The sequence below is a fragment of the Heloderma suspectum genome, chromosome 1 (assembly GCF_057233095.1).
Source record: "Heloderma suspectum isolate Gila_16-S chromosome 1, 16-S_ref, whole genome shotgun sequence".
Classification (NCBI taxonomy): Eukaryota; Metazoa; Chordata; class Lepidosauria; order Squamata; family Helodermatidae; genus Heloderma; species Heloderma suspectum.
The window spans coordinates 13427967-13452419 of record NC_139458.1 but is presented as its reverse complement, the minus strand read 5'-3'; the positions used below and the strand labels follow the sequence as shown (position 1 = coordinate 13452419).

The 24453-nt window shown below is 43.8% G+C and overlaps 1 protein-coding gene across 3 annotated transcripts in view; it reads right to left on the bottom strand.

Moving 5' to 3' along the window:
- The window catches only part of MNAT1 (MNAT1 component of CDK activating kinase), a 166221-nt gene that overhangs the window by 40594 nt on the left and 101174 nt on the right, over window positions 1-24453 (bottom strand). For all 3 annotated transcript variants that reach the window (XM_084836546.1, XM_084836537.1, XM_084836555.1), the window contains one exon: window positions 4233-4354. In XM_084836546.1, coding sequence (XP_084692672.1) covers window positions 4233-4354 — 122 coding nt within the window. The remainder of the gene's footprint in view (window positions 1-4232; window positions 4355-24453) is intronic.

Here is a 24453-nt window from a genome sequence, read left to right as displayed (position 1 = left end):
GAAAGCTGGCGGCCAGCCCAAAATCACCCCGTAAGCTTTGTGACTGGCTGAAGATTTGAACTCAAAGCAGGGAGACCCAAGTCCAACCGTCCAGCCACTGCATCACACTGGAGACAGGCACAGCTATAGAAGGACAGACATTGCAACCTCTTATTCTAGAAAGCTGTTTGTGTGCTCAGTACCACTAGGGTTGTCAACCGCAACAAGCAAGAAGCTTCTATTCCATTCCAAAGAACATTGGCAATTGGCTCCACTGCAGTGGGCCACGGACCTTCCTCTTCCCTTGCTGCTGATGTGCATACATTATATCAGGCTAGGGAGGTACAGATGCTATTAAATCCATTCCATCTGTGTTTCACAGATTTGTCAGGCATCTTTCATTCCATCATCTCCTCATTAACAGAACTGGATTTTTTTTTTCAGGGATGTATGAGAATTTTGTTCCTGATTGCTAATGCACATTTGCGCTAGTGCATATTAGTGCGAGTGCACACTTGGGCAAATGCACATTTGTGCAAATCTCCCTCCAAAGTAAACAACTAATCCACAAGTCCGTGGAATCTGCTCCACTTGGAAAAAGCCGATCTGCTGTGGAATCCGCAGGTTGGACTCATAGAAATCCGAACGCATTTGAATCCACTGCAGATTTCTCTGACATTCCTGCAGCAGACAAACCAGAGGATGGGCAGCTAGGCTGCTGTGAGAGACAGACCTGCTGAACATCTCCTGGTCAAGCCGAGCGGTGGCATCGTTAGGCCTAAGAGAGCCAGCATGGTGCAATGCCAAGTCTGGCTGTGAAAAATCCAAGCTCAAAACCCAGCTATGAAGTTCAGTGGGTGGGGCCCTGGGCAAATCACAATTACTCACCCTAGCCTGCCTCGCAAGGCTGTTGTACAACTCACACACTGTTCTGAGTTGAGAGCAGAACACAACTTACGAGTTGGCATAATGGCTTCAAGATGGAGCTGTGAAACAGGAAGCCCCCGTTTCAAATCATGCCTGTCCTTCACCCTCCTCACCCAGGGTGGCTTGAGTCTCATTGACAGGGAACCCAGGGTGGGGCGCCATGTGTGCTTGCATGCCAAGAGCACAGCTCTTACCCCAAGGGTCTCTGCAACATAAGGGCAGCATCCAAGGCTGCTGTTGTTGCACTAGTGGGAACGACCACTAGTGCAACAGGAAGCTAATGCTGGCTAGAACAACCAGAAACTACTCAAAACTACTGCTTCCAGAATGGGACAAGTCAGCAGAGCTCATGGAAGGGAGCTCCACTGACTTGTTCCATTCCAGAAGTGGTAGTTACAGCTAGTTTCCTGAGTTGCGCTAGCTTCCCGTTGTGCTAGTGGTCATTCCCGCGAGCACAGCATGTTTAGCGCTGGTAGATTGCCAGCACTGGATGCTGCCCTAAAACCCTTCCTTCAACACACAGCCTGCTTGTCATGACAATGGGCACTGCAAAAGTGAGGATAATAATACTGGCCTACAATGCAGTCATTATAACATCAGTAGGCTTCTCTTACCGGGTGCCCTACAGATGTGTCAGTCTATACCATCCATCATCCCCAGCCAATGGCCATGCTGGCTGGGATAATAGGGGTTGTAGTCCAACACATCTGGCGGGCACCAGGTTGGGGAAGGCTGTTGTAAGGTAAGGTAGATAAGGTTAAAAAAAAGGTAAAGGTGTCCCCAACCAGTCGTGTCCGACTCTAGGGTGTGGTGCTCATCTTCATTTCTAAGCCGAAGAGCCAGTGCTGTCCGAAGACGCTTCCGTGGTCATGTGGCCGGCATGACTGAACACCGAGGTGCACGGAACGCTGTTACCTTTCCTGCCGAAGCAGTACCTATTTATCTACTTGCAATTTCTTGCTTTCGAACTGCTAGGTTGGCAGGAGCTGGGACTGAAGACGGGAGCTCACTCCATCATGCGGCACTCGGGTCTCGAACTGCTGTCCTGCCGACCTTCCGGTCTGCAGTTCAGCGTCTTAACCACTAAGCCACAACGCAACAAAAATGGTAAGCATATTATTAACAAGAAACATTAATGTGGAAGGCTGCAATCCAAGTAAATACATTTTAAATCAGTTAATCATCCGAGCTTTAATTAATGGATCAGTTGATCTATCCATTAAATTTGCATTTGGGTAAAAAGCAGTGTTTCTGAAGCAATTTTCTTTGGTTTTCAGATGAGGTTCACACACTGCACAGCAGGCATCATCTCAGAAGAAGCATTTCCTCCAGTGGGTGAGAAGAGAGAATGCCTCCTTTTAAGACGGTGTTTGCCACCTGCAGTTTTCGTATTAAAATACGCATTGAAAATAAATGTATTAAAATGTGTACTAAAATATGTATTAAAAATCTGTTTTAAACACTGCTGCCCAATTAATCATGAGCGCCTTTTAAAAAATCTATTAAGCTAATCACTTAGTCGCTTAAACGCTGCCTCCCATCGTCATTATCATAATTTTATCATGTGTTGCTTTAAAAAAAATTGTTGAAGGTATTATTTTTAAACAAGAGCAGAACCGTTTAAGAAATAGCAAACACAACTGGAAGAATTTAGGTCCCAGGCTGAAAAGCATTACATGCAAGATACTTTGACTCACATACATCGCTGAAAGCCAGTTCTCAAGCTCTAGCAGAAAACCTGAAATGTCAAGAACCCAGAGGTCCCTGATATGGAACGAGGGGCTTATTTCCTGCCACACATTTTAATTTGTCATCAGAAATCCCAGAGCTTTGGAGGCCCAAGCAGCTGTTCCACTAACAGGTGGCGTTTGCTAGATCAGGCTGTGTCAGGGTTGGGAGAGCTAATTAATATTTGCCTCGGATAACTCGATACACCAGACAACGGGGAGAAAAGCACAGAACAATAAATTGGATGTGAAACCCAACATTTAAACGGCCCCTCAATTAAGCTGTTGGAATGGATCAGGAAACCTAGTCTAATCCCACGTAATGAGATCATTGGTTAATCCCAATTTAGTGATCTTATTAACATTATGGATGCATTTGTACTGCCTGTTTAAAACCAGTGTATCTAAATGGCAAGAGAGGTAGAGCTGGAAGGCTTGGCCTAGTACAAGATTTTAGTTACTTACTTAATTTATATCCAGCCGTTTGGTCTTGCCTCTTTATGGTGCCTCTTTTCCTATGGGAACACAACCTTTGTATTATACCACAGCAGCTTCTGTGGTACATAGGAAGCTGCCTTACACTGAGACAAACCATGGGCCCATCAAGCCAAGTATAGTTGGCATTGATTGGCAGTGGCTCTCTCCAGGGTTTCAGACAGGAGGTTTTCCAGCCCTACGTGGAGATGCTGGTGATTGAACCTAGATGCAAAGCATGTGGTCTAGCACTGAGCTACGACCCTCCCCGTGGAATCAGACTGTTTTCCTCCACTGTCCTGATTCTAGATGCCAAGTCCAGCATCTCCAGGTTACACACATGCACACAAAAGCCATGTGACCTCTGCTCCTGGGCCAACTATGCACTACCTACTTAGGTTAAAATTAACTTCTGTGCTTTTTTTCTTCAAATACTCAGTGCAACCCATGGAAATCTACAAGAACACCTTCCATTTTTCAAGCTGTGGGAGTCTCATATATTGTCCCCAGATGGACACAATGGTTCATACAGTTGGAACCTTCATGCAATTTGCACTGGGAAACAAGTCCACCAGGAGACCTGGGGGAGGTTGCATGGGAACTGCCCAGTGTATAAGCCGGTCCTCCCATTCATGTTTAAATGGAGCTTGGAAGATAGGCACTCCCCTGGTAGATGGAACCCATCACTGGGCTTTAGGTCAGAGAGTAAAATCTAACCTCTCCCATGGCAAAGGACCAGTTCTGATATTTTTACAGGCCTGCTGCTGCTGGGCAAATCAAGCCCTCCGTTTTCTTTTTTTCTTTTCTTTTTTTAATACCGTGCAACTGAAAATGAACAGCTATTTCTTCTTGACTGCCAATAGCAACCTTGAAAACATTAATGGGATCCAGCCGAATTCTCAACTGATCCATAAAAGACCAGACAAGCAAAGAAAGAGTGGGGGAGAAACAAAAACCACATTTAGCCACCCAAACAAAACATTGGTTTGGGCAGGAAGTCGACTATTTCATTAAGATCTTTTTGTTTTGCCTTTTCTTTTTTAAAACTCTGAGGGGAAAATAAGGTGGTGAGGTTCCCAGATGGAATCCCATGTCACTGACAGTAACATTAAAACAAAAACTTACCCAAATTTTCCCAGCAGTTCAACCTCTGGAACCAGCGGTCCATAGGTCTCTACGTGCAATGGCTGATATTCGTAGAGGACTTCCTCGATCTTCGGAACAGGCGCTAATGAAATATGCTGACCCTGTTGAAAAGACAGAGCGGGATGTTTAAGTCTGTGGTATACTTTAGGAGGTTTGTACTCGGAAGGTAAAGTTGACCCTTATAAAACTGGATTGAAAACATCACGTCAACCACTCACTGGCCATTATACGATCCATTTCCTGCTTCTAACTTGAAATTCTTTCCTAGGAGCTTAACAGTATAGGAATAATGGTTTGTTAGCTATAATTCTTTGGAGAGGGAGGGGTGGAAAATAAGATTTACTGATGCCAGATTTACTGTAACTGAGTGCAGCTGCTTCCCTGTGTCACTGGTGAACTTATTAGGTAAAAACTTCCATTTATCAGAAGCAAAAGCAAACAAATCTCACACAGCAAGCCTATTGCAATTTGTGATCAATTATTTCCTGAAAGCTCCAATTAGAAGGGGAAGCTACTTTTAATTTCTCTCTGCAGGGCTTTATAAACTACCATACATAACAGCTCTCAGGATGGGCTTTTACAATGGAATTAAAATTAATTCATTCAGCAAATTCCCATTTGTTTCATAACTGAAAGGGAGGAGCTCACAGACATAAAAGTTTAATTCCGTATGGTACTTCTGCAAACTAACAGCCTATGAGAAACAACTAGGATTCATTTGAAATTCCTGTCAGTGTTAAATTCCCATGGGCTGCAGGTTAAATTAAGGCAAGGTGCCGTAATGACCTCTGAACTCACATCTGCTACTAGCGACGTGTTTTCTGATCCCTGCTTTGGCCATGAAGTTAACATACATTAAGGCTTAAGTAGGTTTCTACAACAAGGCCCAAGCGCAGGCTCATCAGAATTTGGGATTAATACTACTTAATACTTAGCATTTGTATATCACTATAGAATATTCACACGCAACTCTTCACTAATCCTTCCAATAAGCCTGTGAGGTAAGATTGTTACTGAGTTATTTAAAGCATTTTTATTCTATTCCTCAGCTAAAAAGGCCCACATATATACTGTCAATAAAAACAAGACAATCCCTGCCCGCTGGCTTACAATCTAAAAACACACAACACAAAAGGAAAAAAGGATCAGGGAGGAAGAATATTTTGGCAATATTATCCTCATATTGCAAATGGGGGAGGGGAGGGGCAAACCACAGTTTACAGGGTTGTCCAAACCCTCAACAGTTGTTAATCCTATGGTTAGTTGAAACAAACCAGCTTCATAAACTATGGTTTTTAATTGGCTTGTTTAAACTAACCATGGTTAATATTAACCAAAATTTGTCAGGGTTTGGATGACACAGCATGATGTAGTTAATCTAAAACACAAGCGAACACCTCCAACCTCCTCCTCAGGGCTGCACTGGAGGACCAGCAGGGAGCATGCAAGCCCAAGGCTTGCTGTGGCTCATTCTTGTAATACTAAAAGGCCAACTAAAATGATCAAGGGGCTGGGGCAACTCCCCTATGAGGGAAGGTCACAATGGCTGGAATTGTTTAACTTGGAAAAAAGGAGGGTAAGGAGAGACATGATAGAGGTCTACAAAATTATGCATAGTGTGGAGAATGTGGGTAGGGAGACATTTATCTCCCTCTCTCAAAATACTAGAACCCTCGGTCATCCCATGAACTGGTGGGAGATTCAGGGCAGATAAAAGGGAGGACTTCTTCACACAGTGCACAGTCAAACTAAGGAATTCGCTACCAGAGTGGATGGTAAAAGGGGGGCTAGACATATTCCTCAAGGTGAAGGCTATCAATGGTTACTAGTCCTGATGCATCTATGCTACCTCCAGTATCAGAGGCAGTATGCCCATGTACACCAGTTGCTGGGGAACATGGGCAGGAGGGTGCTGTTTCACTCATTTCCTGCTTGTGGTTTCCTGTGAGCAGCTGGTTGGCCACTGTGTGAACAGAATCCTGACTAGATGGTTCCTTTGTCTGATCCAGCATGGCTCCTCTTACGTCCTAAACTATGGTTTAACACTACATCCAAACCCAGTGAGCTGATACTGGACCTGGGGACTTGCCAGTGACATCCTTATCCACTGTACCAGGGCTGGGCAGAAGGTAGTCTCCAGATGCTTGGGACTTCTACTCCCAGAAGCCCCTGCCAGCATGGCCAATGGTCAGGAATGCTGGGAGTTGAATTCCAAAACATCTAGAGGTCTACTTTCTCCCTGCCCCTGTGCTATACTACAATAGCTCTTATACTATGTCAGGTTCATCGGTTTCAAGGCAAGATTGAAGCTGCACCTCTCAGCCAAAAAAAGCACCTCAAGGAAAGTTTCAAGAAAGGAGCATGCTTCATTTCCCTAAGAAGGCCAATTTCACACTTTAAAAGCCACTGGATTATGCAGATGGGACAGCGACATAAAAGGCCAGTACAGAGATGGGGAAGGTGAGGGTTGATTAATGATTAGCACTGCAGCATACACAGCTCACTGATGATGTTCAAATTTCTTGCTGCAGGAGACTAGATCCTTTGGCAGAAGAGCAGATTACATAGTCACAATTCCTGCAGGTCTCTCAAGCAACTCCAGTATACAACACGAATTGTCCATTCAGATGGCTGCACATGCTCCAGTTTTAAAGTTAACCGAGACACTCAGAAACTGGCAACAGTAAATGTTAATAGAATCCAAGTACAAGGGCCTCTCTGGATTAGCATGTTGGAAGGTCTTTATAAACCTACAATTTCAACACTCCATCCCAAGCTCTGTGACCTGAAAGAAGGCTGATGGGCATGAAAGGGGGTGGGGGGACACAAGGGCAGGCAGCAGCTAAGCTTTTGTTCAGGCAGGGCTGTCCATCAAGACAGCGGGGAGTCTCTGGGCCCAAAAGCTGCTTCTGCTTTGCTTGATCCTTGCGGACCTAACATTTGGTCCTGTGGTAATGAGTATTTCTCATTCCCTTCGGATGTTGTAATGTTTGCACAGGAGAAAGTGACACCATCCAAATGGTGGATGGAATGGTTTCCAAAAACACAGACAACAAGGGGAGGGTTTGTTTTTTTTACTCATCGTGGTCTGTTTTACAGTACCCCCAACTCCAGAAACTGGAAAACCATCCAAAGGTTTAATTAATATTAGAATGTTTACATAGGCCTTATCTTTGCCCCATAGCAATAAATACATATTAACACTTTGGAGGATAATGACAGCAAGGATGTCATCCAGTCTTTACACATGGGAGGTTGCAACAGGAAGCAGAGATGTGTAAATGCACGCCAGCCCGTTTGCAACTTATTGGAAAGGCAGCTTTGCGGCATTCCAGAGGCTTTGAGAAAGGCAAGACAGAGTCAGGGTAACCGAAAGTACACTGGCCAACAACTACCGTAACTTCTAGAATTTACACTTCAAGAAGAGATCTGTGTAATTTGAAGGCAGCTACTTCCAACATTTTGATCCTTAAACTGGTCCAATAAAAAGGTCTCTGCCTCACTTGCTCTGGGACCATCCACAAAATATGTCATGCCTCAGGGAAGAGCCAGGTTAGCAAAGCTATGACCAGTGAACAATGAGATACTGTTTAATATGGGACAAGGTGTGTAACAGAGAGGAATGGAGCTCAAACAATCTTTTAAAAGCACGATGTAGTTTATGGACAATCCCTCTGTGGGTTCAATGCCTCTACCAACATTTTGACTCTTTCTATCTTCAGTACATCCCTGCTTTATTTCCCTTTTAATTGTGCCTAGAGCATTCAAATTTCAAAAAATGCAGCAAGATTCCCTTCAGCGAGAAAAAATATGACTTGCTATTGACACCTCAACACAAATTTTCATTCTATCCCACCCACCCCCAAATCAAGCCATGGGTTGATTGCTGTTATTTTTCCTGATTCTGATCGAACTGCCTATAATGACACCCAAGAAGAAAAGGAAGAGAATGATAGATTACAATGACTCAGTTTAATATTATTTTAACCTCTAACCCTTCCCATCTTCTGCAGTCCTTCGAAAACAAACAAGTGTCAACTGAAATACAAAATACTAATCCTGTTCTTTTAATTCCCATGCAAAAAGAGGTTTTTTTTCCCCCTCCAGCACAACTCAGAAGTCCTGCTGCCCATAATTCAGTCAAGTTTTTTTTTCAGTCTAGGCAACCATCCCTAACCCCCAAAGAAAAAAGCATTGGCTACTTCAAAATTTGATTTAAAGCTCACCTAATGATTAACTCTTGCTGCATTTCTTGGCAAAAGTAATTACACACAAACACACAGAAAGAAGAGGGAAATGTCCAAAATACAAAGGCATTAGAAAAAAAAGGGGGGGGGAATAATTTAGATGCATACACTGAAATTCTGTATGTATTTAATATATCAGAACTGTGGCACTCAACTCAATATGAATAAACAAATTGCACAAAGCAGCCTGCTTAATATATACTTTAAGGACGCAATCCTATGGCCACTAGTCAGCAGCTAGACGGCCATGGGATAGGTCAGTTCCTGGGAACCAACCTCAGAGCCTGTGCTGCCTCACAGTTCCTGGGAACCAACCATCCCCTCCTGCGCTGCCTCACAGGCAGCGCGGATAGGCCCCATGCTCTGCACTCATAAGAGCAGCGTGAAGCAGTGAAAATGGGGCATTCCCAGGGGCAGGACAGAGCGGGGAGGTTGGAAATGTCTGTACGACACATCCTACGTGTCATCCAGCTGCCGCTTCCCACGTTTCAAGGTCCCTCACCTAGACAGCCGAAATCGAAAGCAGAGTGAGGGGAGTGAGGAGGAGATCCACTCCTCCCGCCCTGCACTGGATAGGCAGCCACCCCCGGGGTCGGAGGAGACCGTCGATCCACATAAGATTGCTCCCTAAATAATGCAGCATGAAGTACAAATAGGCAGAAAACAGACAATGTACAGAGAATTCTGAATATACTTAATTATTGCTTGAAATAAGTCTCACTTGCAGTTTTGTTGTTAGATGCAGAGAATGCTTTTGATTACCTGGAGGAACCCTATGTTTTCCAAGTACTACAATGTATGAAATTTGAGCTAGGTTTCCTCTGGGCAATCAAGGTCCCATATGCTAAACCTACAGTCCAGGTCAAAATCAACAATTTCAGTCTGATTATTTCTTGTTTAGGAGACGGACCCAGAAGAGAGCCCTGCTCTCGCTCTCTCTTGCTCTTTGTATGGTCAATCTCTTGAACCCCTAGCCAAGGTTACAAGGTCACAAGGATCAAGGAACGTGAAATTAATAACATGACACAAGACTGTTTACCGATGACACTGCTCTATATCTGTCCGAACCCCAGTCCTCCTTTGAACAATGTACAGGAGATATTAGCTAGTTGTGATGAAATAACTGTTTTTTTAATGCAAACAAGACAAAATCTTAACTTCTTCCCATCAATCTTCCAGTCCAGTTTCAACAAGAGTTTACAAACTCCTTTTCAGCATAAGTGGGTAACCAAAACCTGGAAACACTCACAGGTAACATCTAATTTTGTTGATCTGGTACAACAGCTATGATAGTTAACCAAGTTTCATAAGACTGGGGCAAACTGTCTAAGTCAAGCTAACACTAATAGTTTTTTCCCCAAAGTTCCTCCTCTAGTTCCAAGCACTGCCTATCTATATCCCTTATGCTATGCTTCAGATGGCAAAAACTATAATAACTTTGTTGTTGTTGTTCAGTCGTTCAGTCGTGTCCGACTCTTCGTGACCCCATGGACCACAGCATGCCAGGCCTTCCTGTCCTGCACTCTCTCCCAGAGTGTGCTCAAGTCCATATTCATTGCATCCGTGATGCTATCTAGCCATCTCATCCTCTGCCGTCCCCTTCTCCTTTTGCCTTCAATCTTTCCCAGCATCAGGGTCTTTTCCAGTGACTTTTCTTTTCACATTAGGTGGCCAAAATATTTGAGTTTCAGCTTCAGTATCTGTCCTTCCAATGAGCAGTCAGGGTTGATTTCCTTTAGGATGGACTGATTGGACCTCCTTGCAGTCCAGGGGACTCGTAAGAGTCTTCTCCAGCACCACAGTTCGAAAGCATCCATTCTTTGGCGCTCAGCCTTCCTTATAGTCCAGCTCTCACAGCCATACGTTGCTACTGGGAAAACCATAGCTTTGATTATACGAACCTTGTTGGCAAGGTGATGTCTCTGCTTCTTACTATGCTGTCTAGGTTTGCCATAGCTTTCCTCCCAAGGAGCAAGCGTCTTTTAATTTCAGGGCTACAGTCACCGTCTGCGGTGATCTTGGAGCCCAAGAAAATAAAATCTGTCACTGCTTCCATTTCTTCCCCTTCCATATGCCAGGAAGTGATGGGGACAGAGGCCATGATCTTCGTTTTTTTAATGTTGAGTTTCAAACCAGCTTTTGCACTCTCCACTTTCACCCTCAACAAGAGGTTCTTTAGATTCTCTTCACTTTCTGCCATTAGGGTGGTATCATCTGCGTATCTGAGGTTGTTGATAATTCTCCCGGCAATCTTAATTCCGACCTGTGATTCATCCAACCTGGCGTTTCTCATGATGTACTCTGCATATAAATTAAATAAACTGGGTGAGAATATACAGCCTTGTCGTACTCCTTTCCCTATTTTGAAGCAATCGGTTGTTCCATGTCCGGTTCTTACTGTTGCTTCTTGACCCTCATACAGGTTTCTCAGGAGACAGGTAAGGTGGTCTGGTACTCCCATCTCTTTAAGAATTTGCCACAGTTTGTTGTGATCCACACAATCAAAGGATTTAGCGTAGTCAATGAAGCAGAAATAGATGTTTTTCTGGAATTCTCTTGCTTTCTCCATGAACCAGCAAATGTTGGCCATTTGATCTCTAGTTCCTCTGCCTCTTCGGAACCCAGCTTGTACTTCCGGTAGTTCTCGGTTCACATACTGCTGAAGACTAGCTTGTAGGATTTTGAGCATAACCTTGCTGGCTTGTGAAATGAGCGCAATTGTACGGTAGTTTGAACACTCTTTGGCATTGCCCTTCTTTGGAATTGGAATATAAACTGACCTTTTCCAGTCTTGTGGCCACTGTTGAGTGTTCCAAATTTGTTGGCATACTGAGTGCAGCACTTTAACAGCATCATCTTTTAGGATCTTAAATAGCTTAGCTGGAATACTATCATCTCCGCTAGCTTTGTTGTTAGTCATGCTTCCTAAGGCCCATTTGACTTCACTCTCAAGGCTGTCCGGCTCAAGTTCAGTGACCGCACTATCATGGCTATCAGGGACATTCAGATCTTTCCTGTATAGTTCTTCTGTGTATTCTTTCCACCTCTTCTTAATTTCATCTGCTTCTGTTAGGTCCCTGCCTTCTTTGTCCTTTATCATGCCCGTCTTTGCACAAAACGTTCCCTTGAGATCTCCAATTTTCTTGAAGAGATCTCTAGTCTTTCCCATTCTGTTGTTTTCTTCGATTTCTTTGCATTGTTCATTTAAGAAGGCCTTCCTGTCTCTCCTTGCTATTCTCTGGAACTCTGTATTCAGTTGGGTATATCTTCCCCTTTCTCCCTTGCTTTTCGCTTCCCTTCTTTCCTAAGCTACTTGTAAAGCCTCATCAGACAGCCACTTGGCTTTCTTGCATTTCTTTTTCTTTGGGATGGATTGAGTTGCTGCCTCCTGAACTATGTTACGGACCTCCGTCCATAGTTCCTCAGGCACTCTGTCTATCAGGTCTAATCCCTGAAATCTATTCCTCACCTCCACCGTATATTCATAAGGGATATGATTTAGGTCATACCTGAATGGTTGAGTGGTTTTCCCTACGTTCTTCAATTTAAGCCAGAATTTTGCAACAAGAAGCTCATGATCTGAGCCAGTCAGCTCCAGGTCTTGTTTTGACTGACTGTATAAAGCTTCTCCATCTTTGGCTGCAAAGGACATAATCAATCTGATTTCGATATTGACCATCTGGTGATGTCCATGTGTAGAGTCGCCTCTTGTGCTGTTGGAAAAGCGTGTTTGCTATGATCAGCGTGTTCTCTTGGCAAAACTCTATTTGCCTTTGTCCTGCTTCATTTTGTACACCAAGGCCATGCTTGCCTGTTATCCCAGTGATTTCTTGACTTCCTACTTTAGCATTCCAATCCCCTAGGATGAAGAGGACATCTTTTTTTGGTGTTAGTTCTAGAAGGGGTTGTAGGTCTTCATAGAACCGATCAACCTCAGCTTCTTCGGCCTCAGTGGTTGGGGCATAGACTTGAATTACTGTGATGTTGGTTTGCCTTGGATTCGTACTGAGATCATTCTGTCGTTTTTGAGATTGTACCCCAGTACTGCTTTTCCCACCCTTTTGTTGACTATGAGTGCTACTCCATTTCTTCTAAGGGATTCTTGCCCAAAGTAATGTAATGGTCACCTGAATTACATTCGCCCATGCTTGTCCATTTTAGTTCGCTGATTCCCAAGATGTCGATGTTCAATCTTGCCATCTCATGTTTGACCACCTCCAGCTTACCTTGATTCACTGATCTGACATGCCAGGTTCCTAAACAATATTGTTCTTTACAGCATCGGATTTTCTTTTCTTTGGCCCAGCTGCTTCACACTTTCTGGGGCTACTTGGAAATTCCCTCTGCTCTTCCCCAGTAGTATACTGGACACCTTCCGACCTGAGGGGCTCATCTTCTGGCGTCATCTCTTTTAGCCTTGTGATACGTTCCATGGGGTTTTCTTGGCAGGAATACTGGAGTGAGTTGCCATTTCCTTCTCCAGTGGAACAAATTTTGTCAGAACTCTCTGCCATGACCTGTCCGTCTTGGGTGGCCCTGCACAGCATAGCTTATGGCTTCACTGAGTTACGCAAGCCCCTTCGCCACAACACGGCAGTGATCCATGAAGGGGTAATAACTTTATGTGGCGTCAAAGACTTTGAGGCACCCATCTAACAGATAGCTCCGGCTATAGGGCAGTACAGAAATGTAATAAATAAACAAACAAGGGAGGACTGGGCGTTGCGGATCTGCCACAAGCCCACGATCCTTCATCCCTACATAAGGATTACCCTGTTAGACCCAATGTATCAAAATTAATTGCTTGAGATACACCAGGAATTTGCAGGCAGTTACACATTTAAGAACTACCATAAAGAGAAAAATCTCAATCCACTTCTGTCTCTGTTAATTCATTTGTGCAATCCACTCTGAAAGCCTCGGATACTTCGAGCAAAGACCTAGTTCCAGATATTCCCCAAATATCTACTTTTCTGGGACAAGTTTTCTTTCTTTGAGGTAAAAAGACAAGGAATGTTTGCACATGGAGGGAAATAGGGAAAGAATATGCAGCTGTTTCAGCTACACAAACTTAGGCTTAATTACAAGAGGGTATGATGACTAGGCGGTTGTGCCAAAAGCTTTGTAGTTATTAGAGAACTTTCCTTTAAAATATTATCCAGATGGCATTTGAATCCGACACCTTATAAGTTGTCACATATAAAGTACCCAGCATACTAAATAGTGCTAGAAAATAGGCAGAGAGGGCTGGGACTTGTTTTCACTGTTGGTGGGAATATATCAAACTCAAAGTATACTGGATGAGAAGAGCAGCCCGCATCAAAAAAATAAATCATGGGCTATCTTATATCCCTAGACCCAAACACAGACTTGCAGGGGCTTTTAACTCAATGAGTATTCCTCAGATTCGGAATGTAACTTTCATTCTTCTAAAAGCAATTAAGTTTCAGGTAACTGAAGAATAGGAATCCCCTCCCCCACCTCAATCAACGGATTGTATGATAAACTGTGGGAAATCCTTATAAATCATCAACTCGGCTGAAGGCAGATTCTAATTCTTGGTGCACTGGTGATTTTCTGGAAAAGGAGACTTCCCTCCCTAGCTAAAACTGACTTTGCAAACTGGAAATACAAGAGATCAGTTCAGTTTTCCTCAACTGTTATTTATAATTTTGAGCATTCCACACTTACATCACTTTTCTTTCATGGTACTCACTTGGAGGGTGTGCTTTAACAAGCTGTATCCTAAATCTTTGAAACTGATTTTTCAAGTCTTTTCCCCCTAGGGTTGATTCATTTATTTTTTGTTTGTTATTTGATTTGTTATGAAATGGGCCATTACTTTTGCAAAGTCAAATCGTTAAAATAAAGAGTTGATTTTGTTTTGTTTCTTTAATTACACAGCTGCACGTTTCTAAAAGCCCTTTTGGCTTGCAATCCTATACACACTTAGCTGGGAGTAAGTCCCAAAGAAAACAGCAGGATTTACTTCTGAGTAGACACATTTGCGATTGCGCTGTTTAAAAAGTAACCATTCTATGATGTCTCCGAATAAAGGAAATACTGCTTTAATAATATATGGCAATATCAGTCTGCTTGGCTATGGAACAAGTTTCAGGAATACCTGGCATGGAGCTATTGAGCCTCTTTCCGACCATTCCCATCAATACATAAAAACTTTCTGGACTGCTGCCATATCTGCAGTGCCAGATGTGGACAGTGACTGGAGGAGGGAGGGATTCATGGGTGTTTCTTGGAAGTAGTAGGAAGGCGCCGTCAAATTCTCCTTGGCATCCCCATCTACCATGCACGAGACAACATTCTGTCTACAATACGGGTAAACCACACAAACTTTAAAAAAGCACACCACGCATTGCAGAATTCTTTAGTGCAGCCTTGAAATGAATCATGCAGCCAAGACAAGTAGCAAATGGCTATGGGGTAAAGCTTTTGAGGGAGGGCTCACAGCTCTGTGATAGAGCAAGTGCTGGTACCTATAAGGCTGCCTTCCTCAACCTGGTGCCCTCCAGATATGGTGGACTACAACTCCCAGCATGCCCCAGCCAGCATGTTGCAGTTCAACACATCTGGAGGCCACCAGGTTGAGGAAGGCTAGCATAAGGTCCTGGGTCCAGTGACTGGCATCTCCAGTTAAAAGGATTTCAGGTAGCAGGTCTGAGAAAGTTATCTCTGCCTGAGAACACAGAAAGCCAGTCACAGCAGGCAATACTGGTCTGTTTCAGTATATAAACAACTCCATACATTGCTACTTGGTTCCACCTGCAGCACAGAGTGGCCGCTTACGCACTGCCAAAACAGAGGATGAAAGAGGGCGCCAATTTCCATAAAATCTGCATATGCTAATATGAGAGGCGGTGTACAGGTGGAAATTTGGCTAGCCTCACTACTCCACCTGAAGGCAATTGGGCCTTTCCCAAAGGAGGTGGGAGCCGGCTGTCACAAGCAGCTAATGAGCCCAAGCTACAAATGGAAAAATATAAAACGGACCAAGGAAAGAAGGAAGCAGGTGGTGGAAGGAGAAGACAAGGAGTCCTGAGTGCGAAGCTGTACAACAAACAGGCAAGTTTCAGAAGACTAATTGAGCCTAGGACTATATGTGAGCAAAGTGTCAGCCTCCAAGATGAGCCAGCTAACTCTTGTTTAAGGCCAGGCTGGAAAAATATTTAGTTTTCTCAAAGAGACTAAACTATTTCTGAGAGGCATTTAATAGCTTATCACAGCTAAATTTATGTATTTGTTTGTTAGTTAGTTAATTAATTAATTATCCCACCTTTCTTCCATTGTGGAACTCAAGGTGGCTACTGTGGTTCTTAGGTGGTCTCCCCTCCAAGCACTGACCAGACCCAGACCTGCTTAGTTTCAGCACGGTGGCTGCCTCATGTGCCTTCAGACTATGCCCTGGAACCATAATATCTATACACAATTTATATGTATAGATGGAGATCTAGAAACAGTTATTATAATTTAAATAGAAATACAGTGCCTCTCACCCTACTGGGGAAGACTGTGACCAGGTGACCTGGATACTTGTGCCAGTCTGTGGTCCAGGTGGCAACTCTTGATAGGCAACTTCCAAGCCCCTGCTGCCCGCCCTTCTTATGCTTCTGGATCTTTAAACTGGCTTGGACTGGGCAGCTCTTCAAAGAGAAGTAGGACACACGGCCACCCTCATGCTGCCGGCTCTTTTCTAGCCCTAAAGGGCCACCAGCTCCTGGGCCCTAGGCAAGCAGCAGTGACAGGGAGCAATTCCCACTGCCTGGCTGAGCTGTTAAGACCCCCCATCAAATTTCGTTTCCAAGGCTGCCGCACTGCTTCATTCCTCACTCCCAAGCAACCCGAGGCATGGTGCAATTCTTTCCCTTTTTCCCACCGTGTAATCCTCCCTATTAAAGGCAGAACCCATGTAAAGAGCAAGCTCTCCTAATCTGCATTTCTGGATGTTTCAGGGAATGAAACATTAAAATTTACAAATGTAGGAAACTGCCTTATACCAGTTCAGAGCACGGGTCCCTGTCATTTAGTATTGCCTAAATCTACAGCAGCCTTCCACAATCTGGTCCCTGCCAGATGTGTTGGACAAATGGCCATGCTGGCTGGGGATGATGGGAGTTGTAGTCCAATATATCTGGACAGTGACAGGTTGGGGAAGGCTAGTCTACATTGACTGGCAGCAGCACTCCAGGATTTCAGACGGGGGTATTTCTCAACTCAACCTGGAGATGCTAGGGATTGAACCTGGGTTTTCTTCATGCAAAGGAGGTGTTCCACCCGTGAGATACAGCCCCTTCTCAATTTATTCATTTCAGTTTCAATAACACCCTATCCCTCAGTCATGGGACAAGTAACGGCAATTACACAGCACATCAAAATAATCTGAAGTAAAATACCCAGTTTTGTTTCAGTGGCTCAGTAGTCCCACAAATTACATTGATTTAAACATGGAAAAATATTTGCCTGATTTGCAAAACTTGTAGCTCATTAAATATCAGAACAGTGCTGCCTATACATAAATAAGGACTGGTTGAGACCTGGGCAGATTTTGGCTTCTTCAAACCCTCATCTGAATGGCTGGTTCCATAACCTTTGAAATATGCCTTGCATCCTTTTTACCCCACCCCCTCAACAAGAGCATTTAAAAAAAAAAAGCTTGCTGTCATGGGGATGATTAAGAGGATGATTAAGAATCAAAATGACAAGCATTTGCTAGTCAAAAGAGAAGACACAGAGGAAGGTTCTCATTTCTTTGCTGATCCTATGTGATATTTCCATAAAGGATAATAGGCACTAAGCTCTTGGCATTCAATGCAAATGGACTTGCTGTATTTTCAGCCACCTCTTCTGAGAAACAAACCTAATTACATTGCTCAGTCTCTCCCCTTGCATCTGAAGAAACTCTTGAGGACAATAAAGATGAAGCAGGGCCTTCCCATTTACTGTATCCTGAATCTGCAGGCAGGTAGTGTTGTGGTTTCATTAGCCTCCCCTGCCAATTAAACGAACAAAACATTCATTTCTACGGAAAATCTTAAACCCCTGGTATCAGTAGCACTCGGAATCATTCAATCCTGCAGCATACCCTTAGCATGGGACCTGAAAAATGCTAGGCAGGAATTTGGCCTATGCTCAACCATCCAGCCACACCAGAAAAGGAGTCCTCTTAACATCAATACAGCAGAAGAGAACAGCTGATGCCCCCTGAAGACTTCTAGGTCAGATCTGCTTACTGGTCTTAGCACAGCCTTCTTCAACCTGGCGGCCTCCAGTGTTGGCCTACAACCCTCATCATCCTAACTAAGCTGGCTAGGGTTGATGGGAATTATAGTTTTAACACCTCTGGAGGCTACCAGGTAAGGGAAGGCTGTCTTAGCAGCTAGGAGAGGCGGCTCTTGGTGCTAACTCGTGCTCCCTACAGACTAGCTTGGCCTTGCTTTGTCTCTGCCCCATCTCAGCCTTGCAGCTGAGAGCACATGAGGCAGAAGCTAAAGAAGGTCTGCAAGCGGAGCAGTCTTCGGAGGAAAGAGCAAAGCCTGAGCGTCAGCCTGGTCAGGAGACTGAGCAACTGCTGGACCGGACTGAAGACCTCAGGAGACACCTGTTGAACAGCACTGAAGGTTCCAGGGGGAAGTCAAACCTGACCAGAAAGAAGACTGCCATTCACGCCCTCACGTTAGGCCTGCGAGTTCATTGGGGTGGAGCTTGATAGGGGAATTGGCCTAAATTTGGTTAGGGGTAGGAACTGGGGCTTCTAATACCTGATCAGTGGTAAAAGTAACTGTATAGAAACCCTGCTTAAAAGTAGTGACAACATTCTTAAAATAAGCCTTTTTGTTTTCTTTTTAATAAAATACTATCTTGTTTACTTTTCTGGAACTGAGAATAATATACTAGCAGAGCTTGGCACCAGTTCATAAAAACAGGGGGGGGGGGAGGTGAATTCAAACAGCCCAAAGTGGATGCCTGGAACTGAAAGTGAAAAGCCAAGGAAGCAGATGAGAGTGCGTCAAAAAAACAAACATGACCAGTCATCCTATCTATAGCTTTACCTTCCTATGTTAAATTCAAACGTTCTTGCTACCTCGATAATGACCAAGACAACAAGAAGTGACAGATTTACAGCCTTCTCTCCTTTCTTGATCATTGCAAAACCTGTGGAGCTTCACACATACACGAGTTCTGCTGAATCTGAGGGCTGCCTCACACATGCATGAACATCACTTGATGACTTTGTAGGCAAATGTTGAACTCTCTCCATTGAAAAGCACTTGGGCTCCCAAATAGCTGTACCCATGAACTAGTGATGAACAACTGGTGGCCTTGGGTGCAGATATGTTATTTCCAGTCACATCAAAAGGAACATCCAGCCAGTTCAATAAGACATGGATTAACATTGCAATGTGGATGGGGATATGCATCAACAATGGCAGCTTTTGTGCATAGAACCTCTTGCTAGATCAGGCTGACTGTGTTTTTAAGTTTCTATGAAACACAAGTAGCAAAGGACTGGATATCCTCTCTGTATAGCTTGCTCCCTACTGTAGCCACCATGTTAAAGCCATACCTTGTGCAATAATGGGATGCCCTTCTAAAGGCCAGGAGGAAAAACAGGGTTTCAACTCTAGGAAGGCACGAGGATGCTACAGTCAATGGCTAAATGCCAAAATCACACCAAGCTATGATTAAGGAAACTTAACTATGTTTTTGCATGATGTCTGAATTGACAAATCATGGTTTGTGATCAAACCAGCAAAGCAGAATCAAAAAGCATGATCTGAAGTGGGTTTGAAAGCCATAGTTTGTGCTAGCTATGCTTTGGCATGGTGTCTGAATTGAAAAGCCATGGAGATGAAAATGAACTCATAAAACTGGGTGCAGAGAGGATGGAGGATGAAAAGAAAGACAAGAGGAGGAGGGAGGGGAGCAACACAGACCAACAGCTCTACACCATGTTTTTACCTGTTGGACATTTAGAATTTCAACCCAGGATTTAGGTTCTGAAATAGGGTTGGTACAAAACCATGGTTTAGCACAATGTCTGAACTGAGTCAGTGAACAATGAATATGCATGTACAACCAGCCATAACACAACAGGATTATACTCATAACATTGAGTTGTTTGTTCAAATTACTGCCAATAGGTGAATTCCTGTGACAAAGTAAAATGGTGATCAGAAAGACAAAAATATACACATATTCATCCCCCATGGTAGTGTTTTAAATTCTGTAGTTTATTCCTTGTGTGCCTTATTTTAATGTGTAGAGAAATCCTCCAGTCTGCCTTTCCATGTGCTCTGTGACAGTGTTTATCATTAAAAGTAGTCTAAAAGGGAGTATATGAAAGACAGTTTGTATTGTATTAATTGATGAAGTATTCATTTACAGAGGTGTTTTACAAGCCTTGTTATGAAGGATTAGTTGGTTTTTAATCATGCAAATCACCCCTTCATGGATCACTGCCTTGCTGTGGCGAAGGGGCTTGCGTAACTCAGTGAAGCCATAAGCTATGCTGTGCAGGGCCACCCAAGACGGACAGGTCATGGCAGAGAGTTCTGACAAAATGTGGTCCACTGGAGAAGGAAATGGCAACCCACTCCAGTATTCCTGCCAAGAAAACCCCATGGAACGTATCACAAGACTAAAAGAGATGACACCGGAAGATGAGCTCCTCAGGTCAGAAGGTGTCCAATATACTACTGGGGAAGAGCAGAGGGAATTTCCAAGTAGCGCCAGAAAGAGTGAAACGGCTGGGCCAAAGCCGAAAGGACACTCAGCTGTGGATGTGTCTGATGGTGAAAACAAAATCCGATGCTGTAAAGAACAATATTGTTTAGAAACCTGGCATGTCAGATCAATGAATCAAGGTAAGCTGGAGGTGGTCAAACATGAGATGGCAAGATTGAACATCGACATCTTGGGAATCAGCGAACTAAAATGGACAAGCATAGGCGAATGTAATTCAGGTGACCATCATATCTACTACTGTGGGCAAGAATCCCTTAGAAGAAATGGAGTAGCACTCATAGTCAACAAAAGGGTGGGAAAAGCAGTCCTGGGGTACAATCTCAAAAATGACAGAATGATCTCAGTACGAATCCAAGGCAAACCATTCAACATCACAGTAATTCAAGTCTATGCTCCAACCACTGAGGCCGAAGAAGCTGAGGTTGATCGGTTCTATGAAGACCTACAACCCCTTCTAGAACTAACACCAAAAAAAGATGTCCTCTTCATCATAGGGGATTGGAATGCTAAAGTAGGAAGTCAAGAAATCACCGGGATAACAGGCAGGCATGGCCTTGGTGTACAAAATGAAGCAGGACAAAGGCTAATAGAGTTTTGCCAAGAGAACACGCTGATCATAGCAAACATGCTTTTCCAACAGCACAAGAGGCGACTCTACACATGGACATCACCAGATGGTCAATATCGAAATCAGATTGATTATGTACTGTGCAGCCAAAGATGGAGAAGCTCTATACAGTCAGTAAAAACAAGACCTGGAGCTGACTGTGGCTCAGATCATGAGCTTCTTGTTGCAAAATTTCAGCTTAAACTGAAGAACGTAGGGAAAACCACTCAACCATTCAGGTACGACCTAAATCATATTCCTTATGAATATACAGTGGAGGTGACGAATAGATTTAAGGGATTAGACCTGACAGACAGAGTGCCTGAGGAACTATGGACGGAGGTCCGTAACATTGTTCAGGAGGCAGCAACTCAATCCATCCCAAAGAAAAAGAAATGCAAGAAAGCCATGTGGCTGTCTGATGAGGCTTTACAAGTAGCTGAGGAAAGAAGGGAAGCAAAAAGCAAGGGAGAAAGGGGAAGATATATCCAACTGAATGCAGACTTCCAGATAATAGCAAGGAGAGACAAGAACGCCTTCTAAAATGAACAATGCAAAGAAATCGAAGAAAACAACAGAATGGGAAAGACTAGAGATCTCTTCAAGAAAATTGGAGATCTCAAGGGAACGTTTTGTGCAAAGACGGGCATGATAAAGGACAAAGAAGGCAGGGACCTAACAGAAGCAGATGAAATTAAGAAGAGGTGGAAAGAATACACAGAAGAACTATACAGGAAAGATCTGAATGTCCCTGATAGCCATGATAGTGCGTCACTGAACTTGAGCCGGACATCCTAGAGAGTGAAGTCAAGTGGGCCTTAGGAAGCATGACTAACAACAAAGCTAGTGGAGATGACAGTATTCCAGCTGAGCTATTTAAGATCCTAAAAGATGATGCTGTTAAAGTGCTGCACTCAATATGCCAACAAATTTGGAACACTCAACAGTGGCCACAAGACTGGAAAAGGTCAGTTTACATTCCAATTCCAAAGAAGGGCAATGCCAAAGAGTGTTCAAACTACCGTACAATTGCGCTCATTTCACATGCCAGCAAGGTGATGCTCAAAATCCTACAAGCTAGGCTTCAGCAGTATGTGAACCGAGAACTACCAGAAGTACAAGCTGGGTTTCAAAGAGGCAGAGGAACTAGAGATCAAATCGCCAACTTTCGCTGGATCATGGAGAAAGCAAGAGAATTCCAGAAAAATGTCCATTTCTGCTTTATTGACTACGCTAAAGCCTTTGGTTGTGTGGATCACAACAAACTGTGGCAAATTCTTAAAGTGATGGGAGTACCAGACCACCTTACCTGTCTCCTGATAAACCTGTACAAGGGTCAAGAAGCCACAGTAAGAACCAGACATGGAACAACCAATTGGTTCAAAATTGGGAAAGGAGTACGACAAGGCTGCATATTGTCATCCTGCTTATTTAACTTATATGCCGAGTACATCATGAGAAACACTGGGTTGGATGACTCACAGGTCAGAATTAAGATTGCCGGGAGAATTATCAACAACCTCAGATACGCAGGTGATACCACCCTAATGGCAGAAAGCGAAGAGGCTCTAAAGAGCCTCTTGTTGAGGGTGAAAGAGGAGAGTGCAAAAGCTGGTTTGAAACTCAACATTAAAAAAACTCAGATCATGGCATCTGGCCCCATCACTTCCTGGCATATAGAAGGGGAAGAAATGGAAGCTGTGACAGATTTTATTTTCTTGGGCTCCAAGATCACCGCAGACAGTGACTGTAGCCATGAAATTAAAAGACACTTGGTCCTTGGGAGGAAAGCTACGGCAAACCTAGACAGCATAGTAAGAAGCAGAGACATCACCTTGCCGACAATGGTCCATCTAATCAAAGCTGTGGTTTCCCCAGTAGCAACGTATGGCTGTGAGAGCTGGACTATAAGGAAGGCTGAGCACTGAAGAATGGATGCTTTCGAACTGTGGTGCTGGAGAAGACTCTTACGAGTCCCCTGGACTGCAAGGAGGTCCAATCAGTCCATCCTAAAGGAAATCAACCCTGACTGCTCATTGGAAGGACAGAGACTGAAGCTGAAGCTCAAATATTTTGGCCACCTAATGCGAAGAGAAAACTCTCTGGAAAAGACCCTGATGCTGGGAAAGACTGAAGGCAAAAGGACAAGGGGACGGCAGAGGATGAGATGGCTAGATAGCATCACTGATGCAATGAATATGAACTTGAGCACGCTCCGGGAGAGATCGCAGGACAGGAAAGCCTGGCGTGCTGTGGTCCATTGGGTCACGAAGAGTCGGACATGACTGAACGACTGAACAACAACAACAACAATCATGCAAATCAGTGTTCTTTACCTAAGCCTTTCTACACAAACAGAATTTTCAAATGCTAGAGAAGACAACATAATATTGAGTGCATGCATAGAGTATAAACAGGATACAAAACGGATAGCACTGGCCAAATTAGAAGGGCCACCAACTGAAAGAATACACTAAAATTATTGTCACATTGTACCACAGATCCATGGTCAGAGGAGCTTACAATCTAAATTTAAACATGGGAGAAAGCCACCAAATTTAAGCCACACAGCTGGAAAGCTCAGGCAGGCTGCTTGACCTCCTCTCTTTGATAGACTGACAAGATGCAGGGGAAGGGAGCACTAACTTTGTACAGCTCAGATTCCCTTTTGCCAAAGAAGTTCTCAAGTTAGCTTAACTTTTAAGAAAACACACACAAATGTTTAAATCAAATATAATAAACTATAAAAAGGAAAATAAACCTTGATGCCACAGGGCCAGTGATGACAAGTTTGCTGCTAGTCTACAAACTTGGTCAACCCACTGCCCATCCTGAACGGTTAAGGAGAGAGTGGGGAATTTGCTCCAGCAAGGAGCATGCGATCATGTTGCCCACTCCCTAATGGATTAACAGGGCAACATAAGCACTGCTGCAGCACATGAAAATAATGTAGCAAGTGTGACAGCCAAAGGTGTGCCTTCACATGTATTTCAGCCTGAGACAGCACTTGGCAATGAACACCAACAAAAGAAACAATGGAAGCCAAACACGGGATGTGGAGGGTAAAGCGGGGAGCATTAGTGGCCCCTGTTTTATGTGCATGTTCAGAGAGTACAGACGCTTCCAGGGTGGGAACATTTCATGTAATTCCCCCATTGTAGTGGAAAGATGTAGTCAAGTGGCATCTTTTCCCAACTGTCTTCCGATATGCCGTCCATTGGCATGCCTACTTTAGTCTTTTACCAAGTGGATACCTCCTAGTGGATAACAAGGTCTTGGAAATCTTACCCACTGAGCCACTAGTTGATTCTCTTTAGAGCTAGCATAGTACAGTGGCTAAGAGATGAACTGTGAACCACAAAGGCCCCAGTTCAATTCTCATTTCTGTCACTGTGACCTTGCTGGGAGGCCTCAGGCAAATTCCATGCACTCTCTTTCTTTCTATGTTAACTTTTATTTCTGCCATATGGGAATAATAATTGTGGGTTATATCCAATGTTATGCTAATGGAAAAACTACAGGAGTTGACGTTGTTCCAGCAGTGGTTGCACAACAACTATCACAGCTAGTGTAACTACTACAAGCA